Raw genomic sequence first — 16,868 nt, 5'->3', positions numbered from 1 at the left:
TACTTTTAAGTCAATAGTTGTATTGATTTAATAAAGCGTTGAGTCCTCTGTGTAATAAGGAAAGCCTAAGTGCTTAATCAATGGCCGAGGTCCATTATACTCCATTCTTCAGTTAACAAGGCAACGTTTGTCTCTTCCTCCCCTCAGCTACCTGAAGCGTTTCAAGGTGATGAAGCCCAAGGTGCTGAGGAGCTGGTGCAGACAGATCCTGAAGGGCCTCCACTTCCTGCACACCCGGACCCCCCCCATCATCCACAGGGACCTCAAGTGTGACAACATCTTCATCACTGGTCCCACGGGCTCGGTGAAGATTGGTGACCTTGGACTTGCTACTCTCAAGAGGACCTCCTTCGCCAAGAGTGTCATCGGTAAGCAACCGGACCACCACCACTGGGGCTTGGAGTCTTTCGCTTTATGATTTGATTTAAAATGTAGTCTTGATTCCCAATTTAAAATAGATTCTCGATAGAGTACATAGTTCTCATTGCAGGGTCTACTCCCGATTAATGAGCACGCAGAAAGGCGGTTTGGCAAATGATGGCTTGAAGCAGTATAGTTTATTTAAGATCATGTTGGCTTAGATTGGAAAAAACTGTCAAATTATTGCAATAATGTGAATGCAAATAAAGGAACAATTGTAACACACTGGGTTCAAAATAATAATAATTTGGAAATTGGCTATCATGGAAGATGAGAATCGTGATCTATCCTGAATCGCCATTCATGCAGCACCAGGTGAGCCCTAGGCCACGCTCCCGTTGGTCACTGGTGTGCTGCTCTCTGCAGGCACGCCGGAGTTCATGGCGCCGGAGATGTACGAGGAGCACTACGACGAGGCGGTGGACGTGTATGCCTTTGGGATGTGCATGCTGGAGATGGCCACCTCCGAATACCCGTACTCGGAGTGTCAGAACGCCGCCCAGATCTACCGCAAAGTCACCAGTGTGAGTGACGCGTTTCGACAAATGTCACTTCCTGATGACTTTCAAAGTGATTTCATATTGGGAGCGGGGAGTGGCACGTAAATTCTTTCAACAGTCAGTAAGAACCTTTAACACAATAACAAAGAATTTCTAATATGTTCAAATTGCACAGTTTGTCAATCACCATGAGTAAATATTTCTGTATCGTGAGTCAATGCTTCCGTCCACTGTTTATAATAGGTCGCACAGAGGTGAGGTGAGGGCCTATTTTAGTTATGTTTCATGCTGATGTCACGTAGGCTGTCGTGATCAGGGCTATGGAAGCTTGTGAGCCATATGGCCTCACGCAGTAACGCCCAGCTGTTCCTCGTTCTCTAGATTAAGCCTTTGGGGTGTTTCCCATTTATTTTCCTTGACTATACAGCCCAGTCACGCATGCAGCCGCAGCCACGTTATTAGATTGGGGGCAATTCCCATATCGGTAAAAGGTATTGATCTACCCACCCACACTTGGCTTGGATCCAGTCAGATGTGTGACCATCATCTAGCCTACGTCTAAGCAGAGATGCCCTTCCACCAATGTAAATGGCAGGCCAGCACCCTTCAAGTATCTTTCTCTTGATGCTGTGCTCTGCGTTATTGCTGTATGCATATCGGAATACCCTGCCGGGACCACTAGAGACTATTAATAGAGATCGATCAAAGAGAAACTCGGTTGGTACTTGAATCCTCTCGTGACAATCATACACCAATGTCGACTGCTTTCCATTCCCTATCCAATATCGAATGAGTCTGGTATGATAGGAATTAATGAGCCCTCAAGATATGCAAACATGTATAAGGCCGAAAAGGTTTAGTTGAAGGTTTCCTGATTTCAGTTAGTCCCTCTCCACTATTTCTTCACCCATGCACTACTTTAGTACAGCATTGTCTCGTCCTCATGGTTGACTTGGTTTCCCTCTCTCCAGGGTGTGAAACCAGCAAGCTACAATAAGGTCATGGACCCTGAAATCAAGGAGATTATTGGGGAGTGCATTTGCCAAAAGAAGGAGGAGCGGTGAGTTCCCAGCCCCCAATGCTCCATCAAGATGCCCTCCGACAGCTCTATTTGCACCGTGGCGCAGCTTCTCTGCATTAGTTCTCTCCTGACAACTTGTGCCTTTACCTGCAATACGGAGTTTATACAAAGAGAAATAACCGTGACGAACTCTTGATGTCCCACTGAGAGTGGTTGAGGGTTTATGATGTGCGTCTTTGTCCTAGCAGAATAGATGATAATCAGAGGGGTGTATTTCAGCCGTTTGGGAACATCAAGAACTTCAGTGCTTCGACGACTCCAAGCACTATATCCCTTAATGATATAATTACAGTGTCTGAGAGAAGAAAAGTTTTTAATGTATAAATAAGTCGTTCTTTCAACAAAGGCAAGCCAAGGCAAAGTCTGTCTGCAAACACTTTGGGAAACTGTCCCACTGGGTGCAGTCCTGTGACCGATCCGTCTTCTCCCTCAGGTACTCCATCAAGGACCTGCTGAACCATGCTTTCTTTGCGGAGGACACGGGTGTGAGGGTGGAGCTAGCGGAGGAGGACGATAGGGAAAAGGCCTCCATTGCTCTTAAGCTGTGGGTGGAGGACCCTAAGAAGCTCAAAGGAAAGTACAAGGAGACCGGCGCGATAGAGTTCTCCTTCGACCTGGAGAAGGACGTTCCAGAAGTGGTGGCGCAAGAGATGGTGAGTTAATTCATGCTTTTATCCAAACTGACCTACAGTTCATTGTTTAAATGCATGCCATTAAGGAGCAAGGTTGGGCATCAGGATCTCAAGGATGACTACAGGATATTCTGCGCACCTCAGATGTAGCCCATCCTTACCAATACACTATGCTGCCCCTAAACAATGAAAGGGTGATGGTTTTTTGTATTGGTTTACATACAAAGGGAAATGGTCATCCGGGGGATCTATGTATTCATTCAAATAAAAGCTCTTACTTAAAAAAACCAATGGGGCTGGCTGGAACAAAGCTTTGATTGAGGTTGTACAGTATACCTGATACCTGCTGGAGCTCTTTGTGTGGTTTTAGGGCCGGCGGTGCCCTTATCTCAGCATTGGGGAATGCATAGTCCTTCTGATAACAAACTCTTCACTTTGTGGAATCTAGTTCTTGCCGTCTTCTCCCCTCTCGTCTGTCTGTGTTTTTGTTTTGTGTCTTTCGAACTCCTACTTAGATAAGACGTTCTGTGGTTCTGAGATAACAGTTGTTGGGCGCATTTAGTGCTTGGACTGCTCATGCTCCCGTTTTTTTTTTAATACATTTTGTTTGTATTTACCACAATTTGATGTTGCAATATTATTTTCATGTTGATATTTGGAGTAAGTTAGGGTTGAATTACGTGCTAAAGGTCTAGCTTGGCATAATAGAGTATTGAGTGGTTGAAGTGTACGGATCCATCACCGAAATAATTGTACGTAAATAATGTTTACATTTAGGGCAATTGACTGCCTTGGCGTAATGGGTGATGATAAGAGAACACTGGTTTACATCTAAGTGCTCTAGATGCACGGTTTGTGCCTTGGCATTGTCAATAGAACTTGAGGTTTGTTGGTGCACTTAACTCTGTTGGGAACGTTAGGATTAATGTGAAAGTCATGTATAATGACCCACAACACGCGTAATGGTAGCTAGAAAAGGGGGATAAGCATAAACACTGGAGGATTTTATCCCCAAAACCTGCATATTGTTAGATTTATTGGAGTGTTAAATTCAGGCAAAGAATGATTCCAGGACAGGGAGCCCTCTTGTTGTGTTTGAATGCTCCTCTTTTCGTGTCGGCAGGTGGAGCCTAATGGGCGTGGCTAAAATACAGATTAGTCATAGACATGTCTGTTGCGTCCGGGCACGTTGGCGTGGACGAACCGTTATCAGATGTCAACGTCATATGTCCGCGTTCCACCCGAGCCTTGTGTTTGGGAGTGGAGCAGCAAAGACGAGGAGGGAAGGGTGTTTGTCCTTGTCTTTTGTTCTAAATGGTTGCGAGTTGAGGTCAATGTCGTGTATGACACCACCCAGTAATACTTTACGTTTCTGTATGAGAGGCCAAATAATCCTAATGCTAGTGCTAAAACGTAACTATTTTTATATTTTCAGGCTTTATGCCCAGCCTTTATACAACCTAGACTTTGCCAGTACTGATTTAATTTTGGGAGGAGGGAAGTCATGTTGGCCAGCAGCACAACTGGACTGCCTGGTCAGTATGCCCCTGTGTCACAGCAGCCCCGGACACCACTGTGGTTACTTAGTACTCAGGCCACTCTTGAGTCCTACACTCTCACAAAGCAGACACGGGATTAATATCTTAAGTTCTTAAGGCAGACAAGCTCAAATCTGTAAAGGTTTCAAATAATTTTAGTGTGCTAGCCACTGTAGAAATAAAACTGATGCAGTTCTGAGCTATTCAATTTGTCGAGCCCATTGTGCTGCATTGAGGATAGGGCCGTTATCATGAGTCAGGTTTGGCTTGGCTTTGTTTTGTTGTGAACATTGTTTAAACTCCCTGAACCCAGCTCCTGACCGAGGTCCTCTGCCTCTCTGATTCCCTTAAAATAGCTTTCTATTTCCTCCTGATGTCTCCCCCTCCCCGCTCACTCCACCCAGCCACCCACCACCACTCTGTCTCTCGCATGCACGCAAATTCTCCTATTCTGATGGCTTTCCAGGGTAAAAATGATCCTGACGCCACGCCTTTCCCCCTTCCGTCAGGTGGAGTCCGGCTTCTTCCAGGACAACGACGTGAAGACGGTGGGCAAGTCGATCCGGGACCGCGTGGCGCTGATCAAGTGGAGGCGCGGGCGGACGGTGTCCGTCGCCGTCCCCGCAGACCAGGGCGACGCGGCCTCCGCGGCCCAGACCGCCCCGGCGGCGGGCCTCTCGTCCGGGGCCACGAACGCAGGGCCGCCCCCTCTGCAGGAACCGGAGGAGGCTGAGGCAGACCAACACAGCCGGCTGGGTAACCTACCAGCCAGCGCCACCTCTGTGGCGTGTAAGAGACTCTATTGTCTAGAAGGGACCCAGACCCTGGCCCCTTCACCAAGTCATGTGCTAGTGTGTGCCGTGTGAGTTGAATGCCTTACCAGTACGCGTGTGTCCCTGCAGCAGACTGCACCTTCGACAGCGGCCTGGGCTCGGCGGTGTACTCTGACTCCCACAGCAGCCAGCAGAGTGTCCTCTACCAGTCCCTGCAGGAGCCCGTCACCATGGTTACACAGCAGGTCAGTGTGTAGGAGCATAATTCACCCCCATATGGCCCGTGATCAATTATGTTTATTAACATATGGACACGCTCCCGACAGACCTAGGCTGACACATCCCCTGGGCCCACGTGTAGCTGAACACATTATAATTAGGATGATTAAATTAGAATGTACTCCTAAGACATGCTCAAATCAATTAACGATAAACATTGACCATTATGTGTTTTACATTACGTCTTGGCAGCCATAGAGACATGCTCAGTTGGTGTCATTACATTTGTCATTATTTTTCATCTGCATTCCATGTTATTGTTTGGTGAGTGTGTGTGTGTGTGTGGTGAGTAACGTGTTTTGCCCTTGGGTTGCTATTGGATCAGTGCCAGACCATTGGTTCACACCGGTCCTCTGAGCGGCCGCGCTCTTGTGAGCGAGGGCAAGTCTGGCAAGGGCCTCTGGATCCAGAGTTCACCAGGTCCGTGGCGCGTCGAGGAAGTGCCTCCGTCATTGACACTCTCAGGGCCAACCAGATCGCCCAGCTGCACGCCCTGCTCGATGCCCAGAACAAGAGATCAATAAGTCCGACCTTCTCAGTGTCTGGGAGCCATAGCGAGCTCAGCTCCAATGACTCCGAAGCCGAGGACGGCTTCCCCGGCCATCCAACTCCTTCGCAGCTGACGTGGCTCCCCCCCGGCCTCCAGCGCTCAGAGTCCCGTCGCCATAGCGACACTTCCACGGTGCACCTCGGTGGCGGGACGGATGTGTCCGCCGTCGCTTCCGGGCGTAGACACTCGGACCTCAGCAGCCTGCTCAGTGTACACTCCCAACATCAGCTCCAGCAGCAAATGGGAGGCCGCATGTGCCCCGTCTGCCTCCATTTGTTGATGCTCAGGTCTCAAGAGGCAGGCCGGCCCAGCCCGTCTTACGGCGTGCCAGCGCACCACTGTCTGTGCGCCCTGCAGCGGCCGCAGCACCAGAACCCCTGTGGGACGCCGGCCCCTTTGGGCACGGGGGGGCCCAAAGAGCACAGCGATTGCTCAGACTTCTCTGTTCTTCAGCAGTCCTTGCTCAACATCATCAGCCGCAAGTCCGCCCCCAGTCATGTCACGGCCTGCCACGTCAGACCCCTGCTGCACCCATCGGCGGCCAGCAGGCCCGTCCAAAGCTACGGAGACGGCAGCCTCAAGATCCCCTCCTCCAGCGGCACGCGTCCACAGGACCGCAGAGCCAGCTACTGTTGTGGAGAGTCTCAGTTCAGCTGGGCGGTAGGAGTGGTAGGTCATGCAGAGGGACTCGTCCTCCTCCCCCCCCAGTCGCTGCTCAGGCCTGATGCCTGTATAGCTGATTCCTGGTGGCTTGTAGGCGGCAAAGCAAAATATCGCATGGACATGCTACCTGCGTAGATCGCCACGGCTTAACATCCTCTTCTAAAAGATCAATGATCCCAAGATCCTTCTGTTGGGGGGGAAAGATCTTGCTGAGATTCTGACTAACCTAACCAATCCCTCTCCTTCAAGCCAGCCTTTATATTGTAGTTTGTAGTCTTTGCTTCACTGACCCAATCCACTGCTGTCTATGTCTATATAAATGGCCCCGCTTGTATTGCATCATCGCTCCTCTACCAATGAGCAGAAGATCTCTGGTTAAATGATGCGCTGGGCATTTAACCCCTCTCCCCTTTCCTTACCGCTTCGCGCTGGTCCACATCTGCCGCACTTCTGCCGCTTTCTGTTGAGACGGATGTTGTGCGACCTCATTTTGAGTCTTCATCCTCATTATATCCACTTCCTGTACTATTCATGTCCTTTCTTGTGGATTCCAAATAATTTTTGCCATGTTCTGAAATAGCTTACTTCCAATGGGTCTATTGTTTCCTGATGTTTTTTTATTCCTTTGTCCGTTTAGCTCAATCCAACGGGAGTCCACAACCAACCCCCTCCCCAGGTCCTTCCACCCTCGGGTCTGGCTGGACACGCCCATCTGCAGTACCTCCAGCTGGGGCAGAGCTACCCCGCTGCCAACGTCCAGCATGCGGCTAACTTCTCGGCTCAGAATTCGGCATCGCCGGTTCCTCAACAAGTTGCCCAGAGTTACCCAGCAGCGCCTCAACATCAGCAATGTCAATCAGCCCAGGGCTACTCTGATCCGACTCAGCAACAAAACGCAGCGATGTTCTCCATGCATGTTCAGCAGTCCCTGTCGGGCGCCGGAGAATCGACTAGCACACCTCCACAGCCGCTATCAAACGGTTACCCAGCTAGCTCTCTGGCTGCCCCTGCCCAGTGTCTCCCCAGCCTGTCACCAGGCATCGCACCGCAGAGCTGCACCACATCGGCCCTTTACAACCAACAGCTCCCACTTCAACCACAGCAGCAGCAGCACTTGCAGCACATACAGCAAGCCAGCGTCCAGCAAACGCAGCAGGGGCATGTTCCATCTCAAGGTCCACATGGCCAACAAAGCATGCATGCCCTTCAACAACAACAGCAACAACAACAACAGCACATCAGTAATCAGCAGCCTAGCCTTCAGTCTCAACAGGCTTCATTTCAACCGCAAGCTGCAGCAGCACTGCATCCGCCGTCAGCTGTTCAGCACCAGAGCCTTCACCCCTCCCAACAGGTTCCAACCCCGGCCTCTCAGCTCTACTCCACGGCAACCTCCCCCATGCCACAAGCCCCCGCGGGTTACCCAGCCGCAGGCCAGCCCGACTCCGGCCCTCAGACCCACTATGCGCCGGCGTACTTCATGGCACCGGGACAGACCTTCCTGCCTGGCCCTCAACAGGCCACTGTTCAGCAAGGAACACCCCAGAACCTACCGGCCTCTGCCCAGCATACCCAGGCGGCAGTCAGCCAACAACAGGTAAGTGTTTCGATTGCTATAACTACTACACTGTGGCTCCCGCTCCTTTTTCTTTTCTTTTTTTCGCATTTCTTTTGTTGTTTTCTCTGACGGGTCTTTTTTCTATTCCTCATCAGTTCGTCCCTTATCTCAAAATGGCTGCTTTCCTGAATCAGGTAGAACTCCCTTCCTTTAATCTTTTCACAAAGCACTGTTGGAGGGGTTAAAAAACCTTCTTATTCGTGTTCAATTGTCTGAATGGTTAAAGTTTGTATTTATACTAAATGAGAAGCAGCTGTGTTTGAGAGTGGTGGACAACTGACACACCATACGGGAACTAGAGTTTCCTCCTACACGCTTCCAGCCGAGCTCTGAAACTGAAATGGTACTGAAAACATTTGCAGTGGTTTCAATTTGATTTATTAGCGTGTCAGTCCTTTCAGGCCTGCTTTGTCTGCCTAGCTCTATGCTACAGAGTTGCTAGTAGATCAACAGCAGACACTGGCTGGATGCCTGTTCAGGGACGGAATAGAAGCAGGAATGTTCCCCGGGGTCTAGGCTACGGAAAACGGCGCCCAAACATGAGACATGGATTCCATGTATTGGTCCAGAAATCTCCAGTCTTTCATATTTTCCCTTCCAATTTCCTTTCTCTAGAATGTTCCTGCTGGTCATTGCGTTCCTCAGCACGAACAAAATGGACAGACCCTCAACCAATCAAACTTGAGTGCGATTCCACATGCATTGCCACCTCAACAGCCAGTTGCTCAGGTCGCTACCCAACAGCAACTTGCACACCTGCAGATTTCCAACCCGGCACATCCACCCCAGGTAAGTCTCAGTGTGAAGCCGTTTTTTTACAACACCTCTTTCTGAAATTTCTCTTTTCCTGCAATTGTTTTTTGCAACAGGAAAAACAATCGAGGTGCTGTTGATATTTTCGTCTTTTTTTTAATAAATGTTTTACCCCTCACATTATGCGACGGGCTCAAACCCTTTGCTTCTGCTGACTTTATTATCTTTCGCCTCCCTTCATAGCATTCTCCCCAGCCGCCCTCCTCGTACCCGGCCATCCAGGTGATGACGGCTGCCGGCGAGCCCTGCCGCACTCTGCCCTGCGTCGCCCCGCCGTTCTACCCCTCCCCTGCCTCGCTCGCTCCTATCTTCCTCTCTCACAGCCCGCCTTTCCCCCCTGCCTCGTCACTCTCCCCCCTGCACGGCGAGGGCACTCTGGCGCCCGTCACGCCCGGGCACCTGATCCCGTCCCCCGGGCTCAGCATGCAAGTGCCCGTACCCTCAGTGCACCAATGCGCATCGGTAGCCGGCCTCGAAGCTCTCCACGCGCAGCCTGTGATAGTCACAGCAACCCTCGGCACACACATCACACACTGTGCACACGCACAGCTTCCCCCGCCCGCCGGCACCGAGCCCCCGAAACAGGTAACACTGCAGGCTGCGAGAGGCCTGTTTGCTAAGGAGGCGTGAAGTGGAAGGAAGTTGTGGGTTATTTTTGCATGTGTTGTCGAGTAGGTTCAATCTTATCTTGGGTGTGAACATTTGGTGATAACCTTTTTAGTTGATCACCCTTTGAGTGTTTATTTTCGCACATATTTTTGAGAGACTGCAAAATAAACCGTTTGAACTACGTTACTTTGAACGCAGGTTGCTCAATTAATGGTAGAGTAATAAAATATCCTGTATACAAAACAGATTTGACACCAGTCGGAAAATAAAAAGAACAAGACAAATTCAAGTGCTGCATGGTCTTCCTGTCTGATGCAGGCTCAGCAGCCCGTCCAGCCAGGCCACAAAGACCCCATCCCCACGGCTCAGCTGGTCCAGGTGGCCCCACCCATCCAACACACGCAGAGAGAACAGTCGGCCGTCTTCGTTCCACCTGTGCAGAGTGGGCCGTGCTTTGGCACCACTGCAGCGAGCAACCAGCTGGATCCCAACCAGAACCCCTGCCAAGTCCCTCTACAGGGGCAAGCCCAGCACCAGGCACAGAGCCAGGCTGCAGCGCCGCAGCCCCCCCCCTCCTCCTCCTCCACCTCCACAGAGAGAGCCTCGTCAGGACCCACGAGTTCCGGTGCCACCGTGACTCAGCAGATACCGACCGTCGGCCCGGGTACCTTGGGTCAGGGCCAGACGGAGAGCAAGCTTGAGGTAGGACCCCCTGCTCCTCGTGTGTGTGTGTGTGTGTGTGTGTGTCCTTCCTTGTTGCCTTATGCTGCTTCCTGCACACCCACGCATCCCCTCATACTTTATTTCCCCTCGCTTTCGCAATTCTGGCAGAAATTTAATCTCTGAAAATTAAACGCCTGATACTTCAAGTAGCATAATCCATTTCCCCTGCCTTTTTTGTGATCTGTCCCATCTGTAGGATCAGGTGGTCGAGAAGCCGACGGCAGGACAGAGTTATGACAGGTACTAGCTTACCTCCTGTCAACGACCACATCCAGGCGAGCCCTGCTGACTCTCACACACAGACTGCATTTGACTCATTTGAAATCAATTGAGACACATTAATGTCGTCCTTTTAATAACATGTCTGCCAGAGAACGTTCAAAGGGGTGTGGTTTGAATGAATTACTCGTCGTCTACAGAACCTTGATGATGTCTGTTTAATTTCCAAAAACCAGTGTGAACTCAGACGCCACCTCTGGGAAGGAGATGAGCGACGGCTGTGAGGGGACGCACGGCGGCAAAGGAGAGTGCAAGGTCCGCAAGCACCACCGCAGGTCCACACGCACGCGCGCCCGCCAGGAGAAGATCAACAGGCCCAAACTCACCATGCTCAACGTGGGTCTGCTCTCTGGACAACGGCACGTTTTGGGCATTTCTGGCCATGAGTGTCATGGAAACGAGGATAATTTCTTCTTCTTCTTCTTCTTCCCGGTGCAGGTTTGTAACACGGGGGACAAGATGGTGGAATGTCAGCTAGAGACCCACAACCACAAAATGGTGACGTTCAAGTTTGACCTGGATGGAGACGCACCAGAGGAGATCGCCACTTACATGGTAGGTTTCACACTGTCGCAGGCCGGGGGAGTCATTTCTACCTCGGCCCCATCCGTTTTGGAGTCTGGCTCAAGCACACTCCTGGTCTCATGCTGCTTCCTCCAAACAACCCTGAAACTCCCAGTTGCTGCAATGCAGCAAAACAATGACTTCTCCAGCAAGGCCTTCTCCTTCGCGTTTCCCCCGCATTTGTCTTCTCCCCTCCAAAGCAAAGTTTGACAATTCATAGACGTGTGCTAATGCATGGAAATGTATGCGCTTTTTTTTCCAATGGCGTCAAACGCATACTAAATAATTGCTCTTTTAAGATGAAGCATCCACTTGGGCTGTGTAGAGTTACACAGAAGCCATCGGTTGGAAAGGGTAACCAATCTATATGAATTCCATTAACTGCCTGTGGTCAATTTGCCATCTCTACTCGGGTTGGGTGGTTTTTTGAACAAAGCCTTTTTCTGCCCACGAATGAATGGCTTAAAAATAGGACAGTTCCGTGAAGTGGTGGGTCTGTGTTTTTCTCTATTGTGCATAACAACGTTGCCATGGATGCCCACATTTCAATTCCCCAAATGCTAGCTTCAAACCAGGGAGGCTTTTTGAAAATAATGGATGGGACAATAACAAGACGCTGTGCATGTTAATCGAGCTTTACTGCACATGTGTCCCCTTTTGACTTTCCAATTTTCAGTGAAGCTGAAGTAGTTGGTTGCAGTGTATTGATACATTTTTTAAAAACCTGTTTCCTCTCGTCTTTGGTTGCGTCTCGTCCCGTGTGTTCAGGTGGAGAACGACTTCATCCTGCTGCTGGAGAAGGAGGCCTTCATCGAGCAGCTGAAGGACATCGTGGACAAGGCGGAGGACATGCTGAGCGAGGACACGGAGGGAGAGCGGAGCTCGGACCAGGGCGGCAGCCCCCAGCAGAGCCAGGGTCCTGGGACCCTCATGACCTCCGAGGTGAGGGATGGGGCTGTCGGCAGGGCAACGGGGTCGTTGTTGGGGAGTGCCCGGGCCTTGGATACGTCAGCCTTGACGCCACCGGTCTCAGGATGTGTTTGCAAGCCTCTCGGCCAAAGAGCAGTGCCAACAGCTGAAGCCAAAAGCTTTTGTGGCTGTATTCTCAATCTGTGGCTTGGATACGTGGTTTGGTCTATCTTGACATTTATTTAGATGCATCCACCCTGTATTAATAGCTCTCATTTTGTTCAGGGCTCGAAGGCCACTACGCCACACACACCTCAACAAGTCTATCAGCAAAATGGTAAGGACTTTGTTATTACTGCCTAATCTGTAATGTCCATTTATGTATAGATAAGGGCTCATAACATTTAATCAGCCCCACGTGGTGGCTGTGTGCTTCTGATGGCGAGATTTCCTGCTTGAGTAGACAGTCGCTCTGAAGTGCTCCTTTGGGCTCGGAGATCGGAAGGGCCAGGATTGGATAGATTAAGTCTCAGGGGAATCCCCAGTTCTGTTGTATTGTTCATGATCAGCAGCCGTATCCTCTTCATTTTTGTTCCACAGACTTTCTTCATAACTCAACCATTATTACAGATTTATTAATAACTCTGGCCTTCAAACCACGTCGATGGCTCACTAAAGATTTATCCTCCCGTCTGTCTCTTGTGTCCTTGACAGTGCTTCACACGGGCAAGCGGTGGTTCATTATCTGCCCGGTGGCTGAAACGCCCACGACGCCCAAGGAGAAGCCCTCATCTCAAAGCACCACAGCCAAAGGTACAAGCGCATCATATGAGCGTTTGAATATTCATCTGCCATTCTGGAGGGTTGTATCGCTCATTGTGATTGCGCTCCGTTGGGATTCTGTAATGTGGCCATTTTAAATGCGACGTTGTTTTGCATCAATTCCCTATTATTTTTTGGTGGTGGTTGCTTGCAAATCTGTAATGTCTGTAATGATAATCTTTCCCCTATAGATGCATACCAATTTATATGTCTAGCACGTTTAACGTGGGACTGCTAGATGTCCAAATGTTTGACCAAAGACTAGAGGATACATATTGTTTTTCTGCTAGATGGCTTGTAGGTTCAGTTGATTTATATCATTTGTGTTCCGCCTGCTGGTAATGCTGAAGAAAGGGTGTGTGTTTATGCTGTGGAGGTCAGTTATGTAAGAATGCTGCTGCACTGCTTACAGCGGTAATGGGGGAGCCTGGTGTATGATGTAATCATCCACCACCACTGGACCCCACCCTTCTTCTTGCAATATCTACCGGCCAACTTTCATCTTCCTTATTTTATCTTCTTGTTTCTTTTTTTCCTTGCTGTTTATGTTCTATTTTCAGAGTCTGAAAGGGCTGGCGCTTCTTTAGTCTCCTCCAGCGGCAGCAGTTCCACCACCGCCACCACTGCAGCCCCGGCTCCGTCCTCGGCGCCTTCTATCCCCTCTCCCCCTGCTGCTCAGAGCTCAGCACCGCCCCAGGACCCCACTGTTGGCGAGGCTCGAGTGAAGCAGACGCAGCCCTGCAGTACCACACATAATCTCCCCAGCGTCAACCACCACAACTCCCTCCCTGTAGATGAGCACTGCATCTCCCTGGTCACGGACATACCGTGCTGCCCGATCGCTCCGCCTATGTCTCTGGATGTGATGATGGACCACAAGGCTGCGGCCGGTGGCCTGGCCTCCTCGGCGCACAATCAGACCAATCCCAAGCCCAGTCCTACCGGAGACCCACCCCCCCCGCTGGGCTCCCAGCAGCCGGTGGTCCTGCAGCAGCCGTATGCCACCCCCATCCAGCCGGGGGCCGTGACCTCGCAGCCCCAGAGCCCGGCACACCAGAGCTCCCAGCTGGCCCAGACCTCCGGCCAGCAGCAGCAGCCCGGCGCCCCCGGGGAATCGGACAGCGAAATGCCCCGAAGGGTGGAGTTCGTCGACCGCACCATCAAGACCCTGGACGAGAAGTTGCGGAACCTTCTGTACCAGGAGCACGCCCCCACCCAGGCCCCGAGCAACACCTCTGACTCACAGGGCTCTGCAGGCACCGAGGGCACCAGCTCCACACCAGTGTCTGACGGCCAATGCTGCGACATAGCGCTCAACAAGAAGAAGGGGGATGCTCTGGTATGCATGTGCAGTTTGTGTCTTTGTGCACGTACATGAGTGTGGGCGTGTGTTTTTTGTTTTGTGTGGTCAGCTCTTTGCATGCAGCCATCAATCATTTCTTGGTTAATGACACTGTCACCGTTTCCCTGCAGTCTGCTATCGATTTGGCAATTGACTGTAATCAGGGAGACTAATACTGGGTTTAGGGAGAAGGAAACGGTTGCAAAATTATAGCCATCAGACAGATGGTGCTGCCCTGTTGGCTCCTTAATGTTGTCCTTAATATGCGTGTGTATTTATGTCTGTGCATATGAAGGCCTCCAATGGATTAGCCCTGACTCACTCTGCAGAGTGAGTTCAGGCTGCTGGCTAGCATGAGTTTACAATTCATTACATTCAAATATTCAACCCCACCTTTTTCTCTGCCCAAGCCCCAGATTCCTGAGCGATCAGAAATGGTGGGTGCCCAGACAGACTCTGCAGTGCCAGGTTAGCGAATGGAAATGAGATTTTTCTCATCTGTAATAAAACGTTTCCATTTTGCTTGTATCGTAAATAATACTTCTGGAATCATAATACCTCCTGATCCCCTCTCAGCCACTGAAGCATTACCCAGGACGTGTTGTCAAAATGATTCACCAACCAAAAGTCGTTTCCAAGTAAGTATTGTTTACATCAATAAAAATGATCTTTGATTAAAAATGTTATCGAGCTAAAGTACTTGAAATGTTTCCTGTTTCCAACTTAATCATAATTGAACACTTTTAATAAGCTGCTTGAAGGAATACATTAAAAGATCGTTTTATTTTGTCATGTTTATTTCTCAGATCGTCCCCACCCCTCCAGATGTAATCTGTGGTCTAGAGAAAGGCAGAAAGAGCCACAGCTCCTGCAGTTCACCAGTGCCCTCTAGTGGCTCCGGAGGGTCTCGTGCCCACACCCAAGGCTCGGACAACCGGGAGAAGGGCTCCCTGGCCCTGGGCAGGTTCTCTGTGACCACTGCGGCACTGGAGGACGGGGCCGTGAAAACGGCCAAACCTCCAGCGAGTAACCGTTACTCCGCCCCTCCAGACCTCTATCAGGACCCCCCCGCCCCCTCCAGCCCCGACGTCACCCCCGTCCACCTCCCCTACGCCAAGGCCGTGGACGGCCCCGGCCGGCCCTACTCGGACTCGGCCGACGACGACAGCAGCAGCGTGGCCCCCCCGGCCGCCCGCCCAACCCCGCCCTCTAAGGCGTCGTCGGAGCACGGCGGCGGCGACCTCATGAAGCGGGCGGTGGCGTTCCTGCGTCGCTCGGGCCACAGCAGCAGCAGCACGGTGCACAGCTCGGACTCGCCTGGCCGCCAGCCCGCGGTGATGAACGGCCACGCGCCCTCGCCCGCCGCGCCCTCGTCCTACATGAGCAGCGACAATGACTCTGAGTTCGAAGACGCGGACATGAAGAAGGAGCTGCAGAAACTGAGGGAGAAGTAAGACGGCCGCTTATGGAGCGACTGCCCACGGGCTTTTTCTTTATTCTGGTTTATAAATAAATCCAGTTCCTGGAATGTATTAATTTCTTCTATTGTTAAGCATCTTATAGATATATTTTTTATATATATATATTAAGCACTTTAAACAAGTCTAATTTAAACTTTTTTTAAATATTTTGAATTGCCGTTTGATATGTGAATGCTGGGTGAGGATTGTAAGGAAAACAAAGCAATCTATTTTATTCTAAGGTGCCCGTCTCAACCAGTAACCAGTGCATGTCTCTGCCTATCTCTCCCCTCCTCCTCACCTTTAGACACATGAAGGAGATCTCGGAGCTCCAGGCCTTCCAGAGGAACGAGATAGAGCGGTTGTACACTGAGCTGGGGAAGACCCTGCCCCCCAGTGTGGGACTGCTCCACGCGGCGCCCCCCAGTGGCCGCAGACGCAGAGCCAGCAAGCACAAGCTGAAGGCCGGGAAGCTGCTCAATCCCATGGTGCAGCAGCTCAAGAACAACCTCAACACTGGTGAGGGTGTGTGTGTGTGTCCCATCCAGCTCCCCCTGCCCATGAAATACCAAGAACATATTTGTTGTTTTGTCATTCTAGGTAGGTGTACTTCATAAAAATGACTCATGGTGCACGCCGTCCCCTCCTCCTCCTCCCTCTGGTTCTATCCAGGTGAAAGCACGGCCAGCTCATCTGGTTCGCCCGCCAAAAGCTCTGTCCTGTCGGATGGCTCGCTGCGCTCCAGCGGCGGGGGCAGCAGCAGCAGCAGCTCGGCGACGGGGCCCGCCGCTGCCACGGAGCAGGTGCTGACCCAGCAGCCCTGCTCGGTCAAGGGCTCCCTCTCCTCGGACAACATCTACGCTGGGCTTCAAGGCGACGGCGTGGCCCCCCATGCGGGCCCCGGCCAAGGTACGCCATGCACACATCCCCAGCCATGAGCCAAGCCACGCCCATTCTTTATTTCGTTCTGGTTCTTTCTTCCTTTTTTGTCCTCGCTTCCTCATGCAAATACTAACTGCGTATAAACTACATGATGTGAACACTATTTTATAATGCATGCATTGAAAATGAGAACCAAACGTGCAAAAGTTGTTATTTTGGAGACTAATGGTTGGGGTTTTACTGAATTGAATTTGTACTGCACTATCGATTTATATAAATTGGTGCTTAGGATAGTACATTGTATTAATTGCTGCATATGAGACGAGATGACACGTAGGCATTTAGAAATGCAATGACTGCTTGCCCACTCACTTCTGTATTTTTGTGCTGATGTGGCACCTAAATAAAGTA

At 50.8% G+C, this 16,868-nt stretch overlaps 1 protein-coding gene across 1 annotated transcript in view; it reads left to right on the top strand.

Moving 5' to 3' along the window:
- LOC130384579 (serine/threonine-protein kinase WNK2-like) overlaps positions 1–16,868 on the top strand; it is a 35,284-nt gene that overhangs the window by 12,817 nt on the left and 5,599 nt on the right. Inside the window, exons 4-27 of the mRNA XM_056592836.1 lie at positions 148–368; positions 787–944; positions 1,892–1,980; positions 2,435–2,654; positions 4,681–4,960; positions 5,074–5,189; positions 5,549–6,442; positions 7,074–8,033; positions 8,150–8,188; positions 8,670–8,843; positions 9,051–9,452; positions 9,795–10,178; positions 10,396–10,439; positions 10,655–10,814; positions 10,917–11,033; positions 11,811–11,984; positions 12,237–12,288; positions 12,666–12,764; positions 13,334–14,112; positions 14,526–14,583; positions 14,692–14,753; positions 14,922–15,565; positions 15,883–16,094; positions 16,248–16,484. Of these exons, the coding sequence (XP_056448811.1) occupies positions 148–368; positions 787–944; positions 1,892–1,980; positions 2,435–2,654; positions 4,681–4,960; positions 5,074–5,189; positions 5,549–6,442; positions 7,074–8,033; positions 8,150–8,188; positions 8,670–8,843; positions 9,051–9,452; positions 9,795–10,178; positions 10,396–10,439; positions 10,655–10,814; positions 10,917–11,033; positions 11,811–11,984; positions 12,237–12,288; positions 12,666–12,764; positions 13,334–14,112; positions 14,526–14,583; positions 14,692–14,753; positions 14,922–15,565; positions 15,883–16,094; positions 16,248–16,484 (6,575 nt within the window). The remainder of the gene's footprint in view (positions 1–147; positions 369–786; positions 945–1,891; positions 1,981–2,434; positions 2,655–4,680; positions 4,961–5,073; positions 5,190–5,548; positions 6,443–7,073; positions 8,034–8,149; positions 8,189–8,669; positions 8,844–9,050; positions 9,453–9,794; positions 10,179–10,395; positions 10,440–10,654; positions 10,815–10,916; positions 11,034–11,810; positions 11,985–12,236; positions 12,289–12,665; positions 12,765–13,333; positions 14,113–14,525; positions 14,584–14,691; positions 14,754–14,921; positions 15,566–15,882; positions 16,095–16,247; positions 16,485–16,868) is intronic.

The sequence above is a fragment of the Gadus chalcogrammus genome, chromosome 1 (assembly GCF_026213295.1).
Source record: "Gadus chalcogrammus isolate NIFS_2021 chromosome 1, NIFS_Gcha_1.0, whole genome shotgun sequence".
NCBI lineage: Eukaryota > Metazoa > Chordata > Actinopteri > Gadiformes > Gadidae > Gadus > Gadus chalcogrammus.
This window is presented reverse-complemented; position numbering and strand designations above follow the sequence as displayed.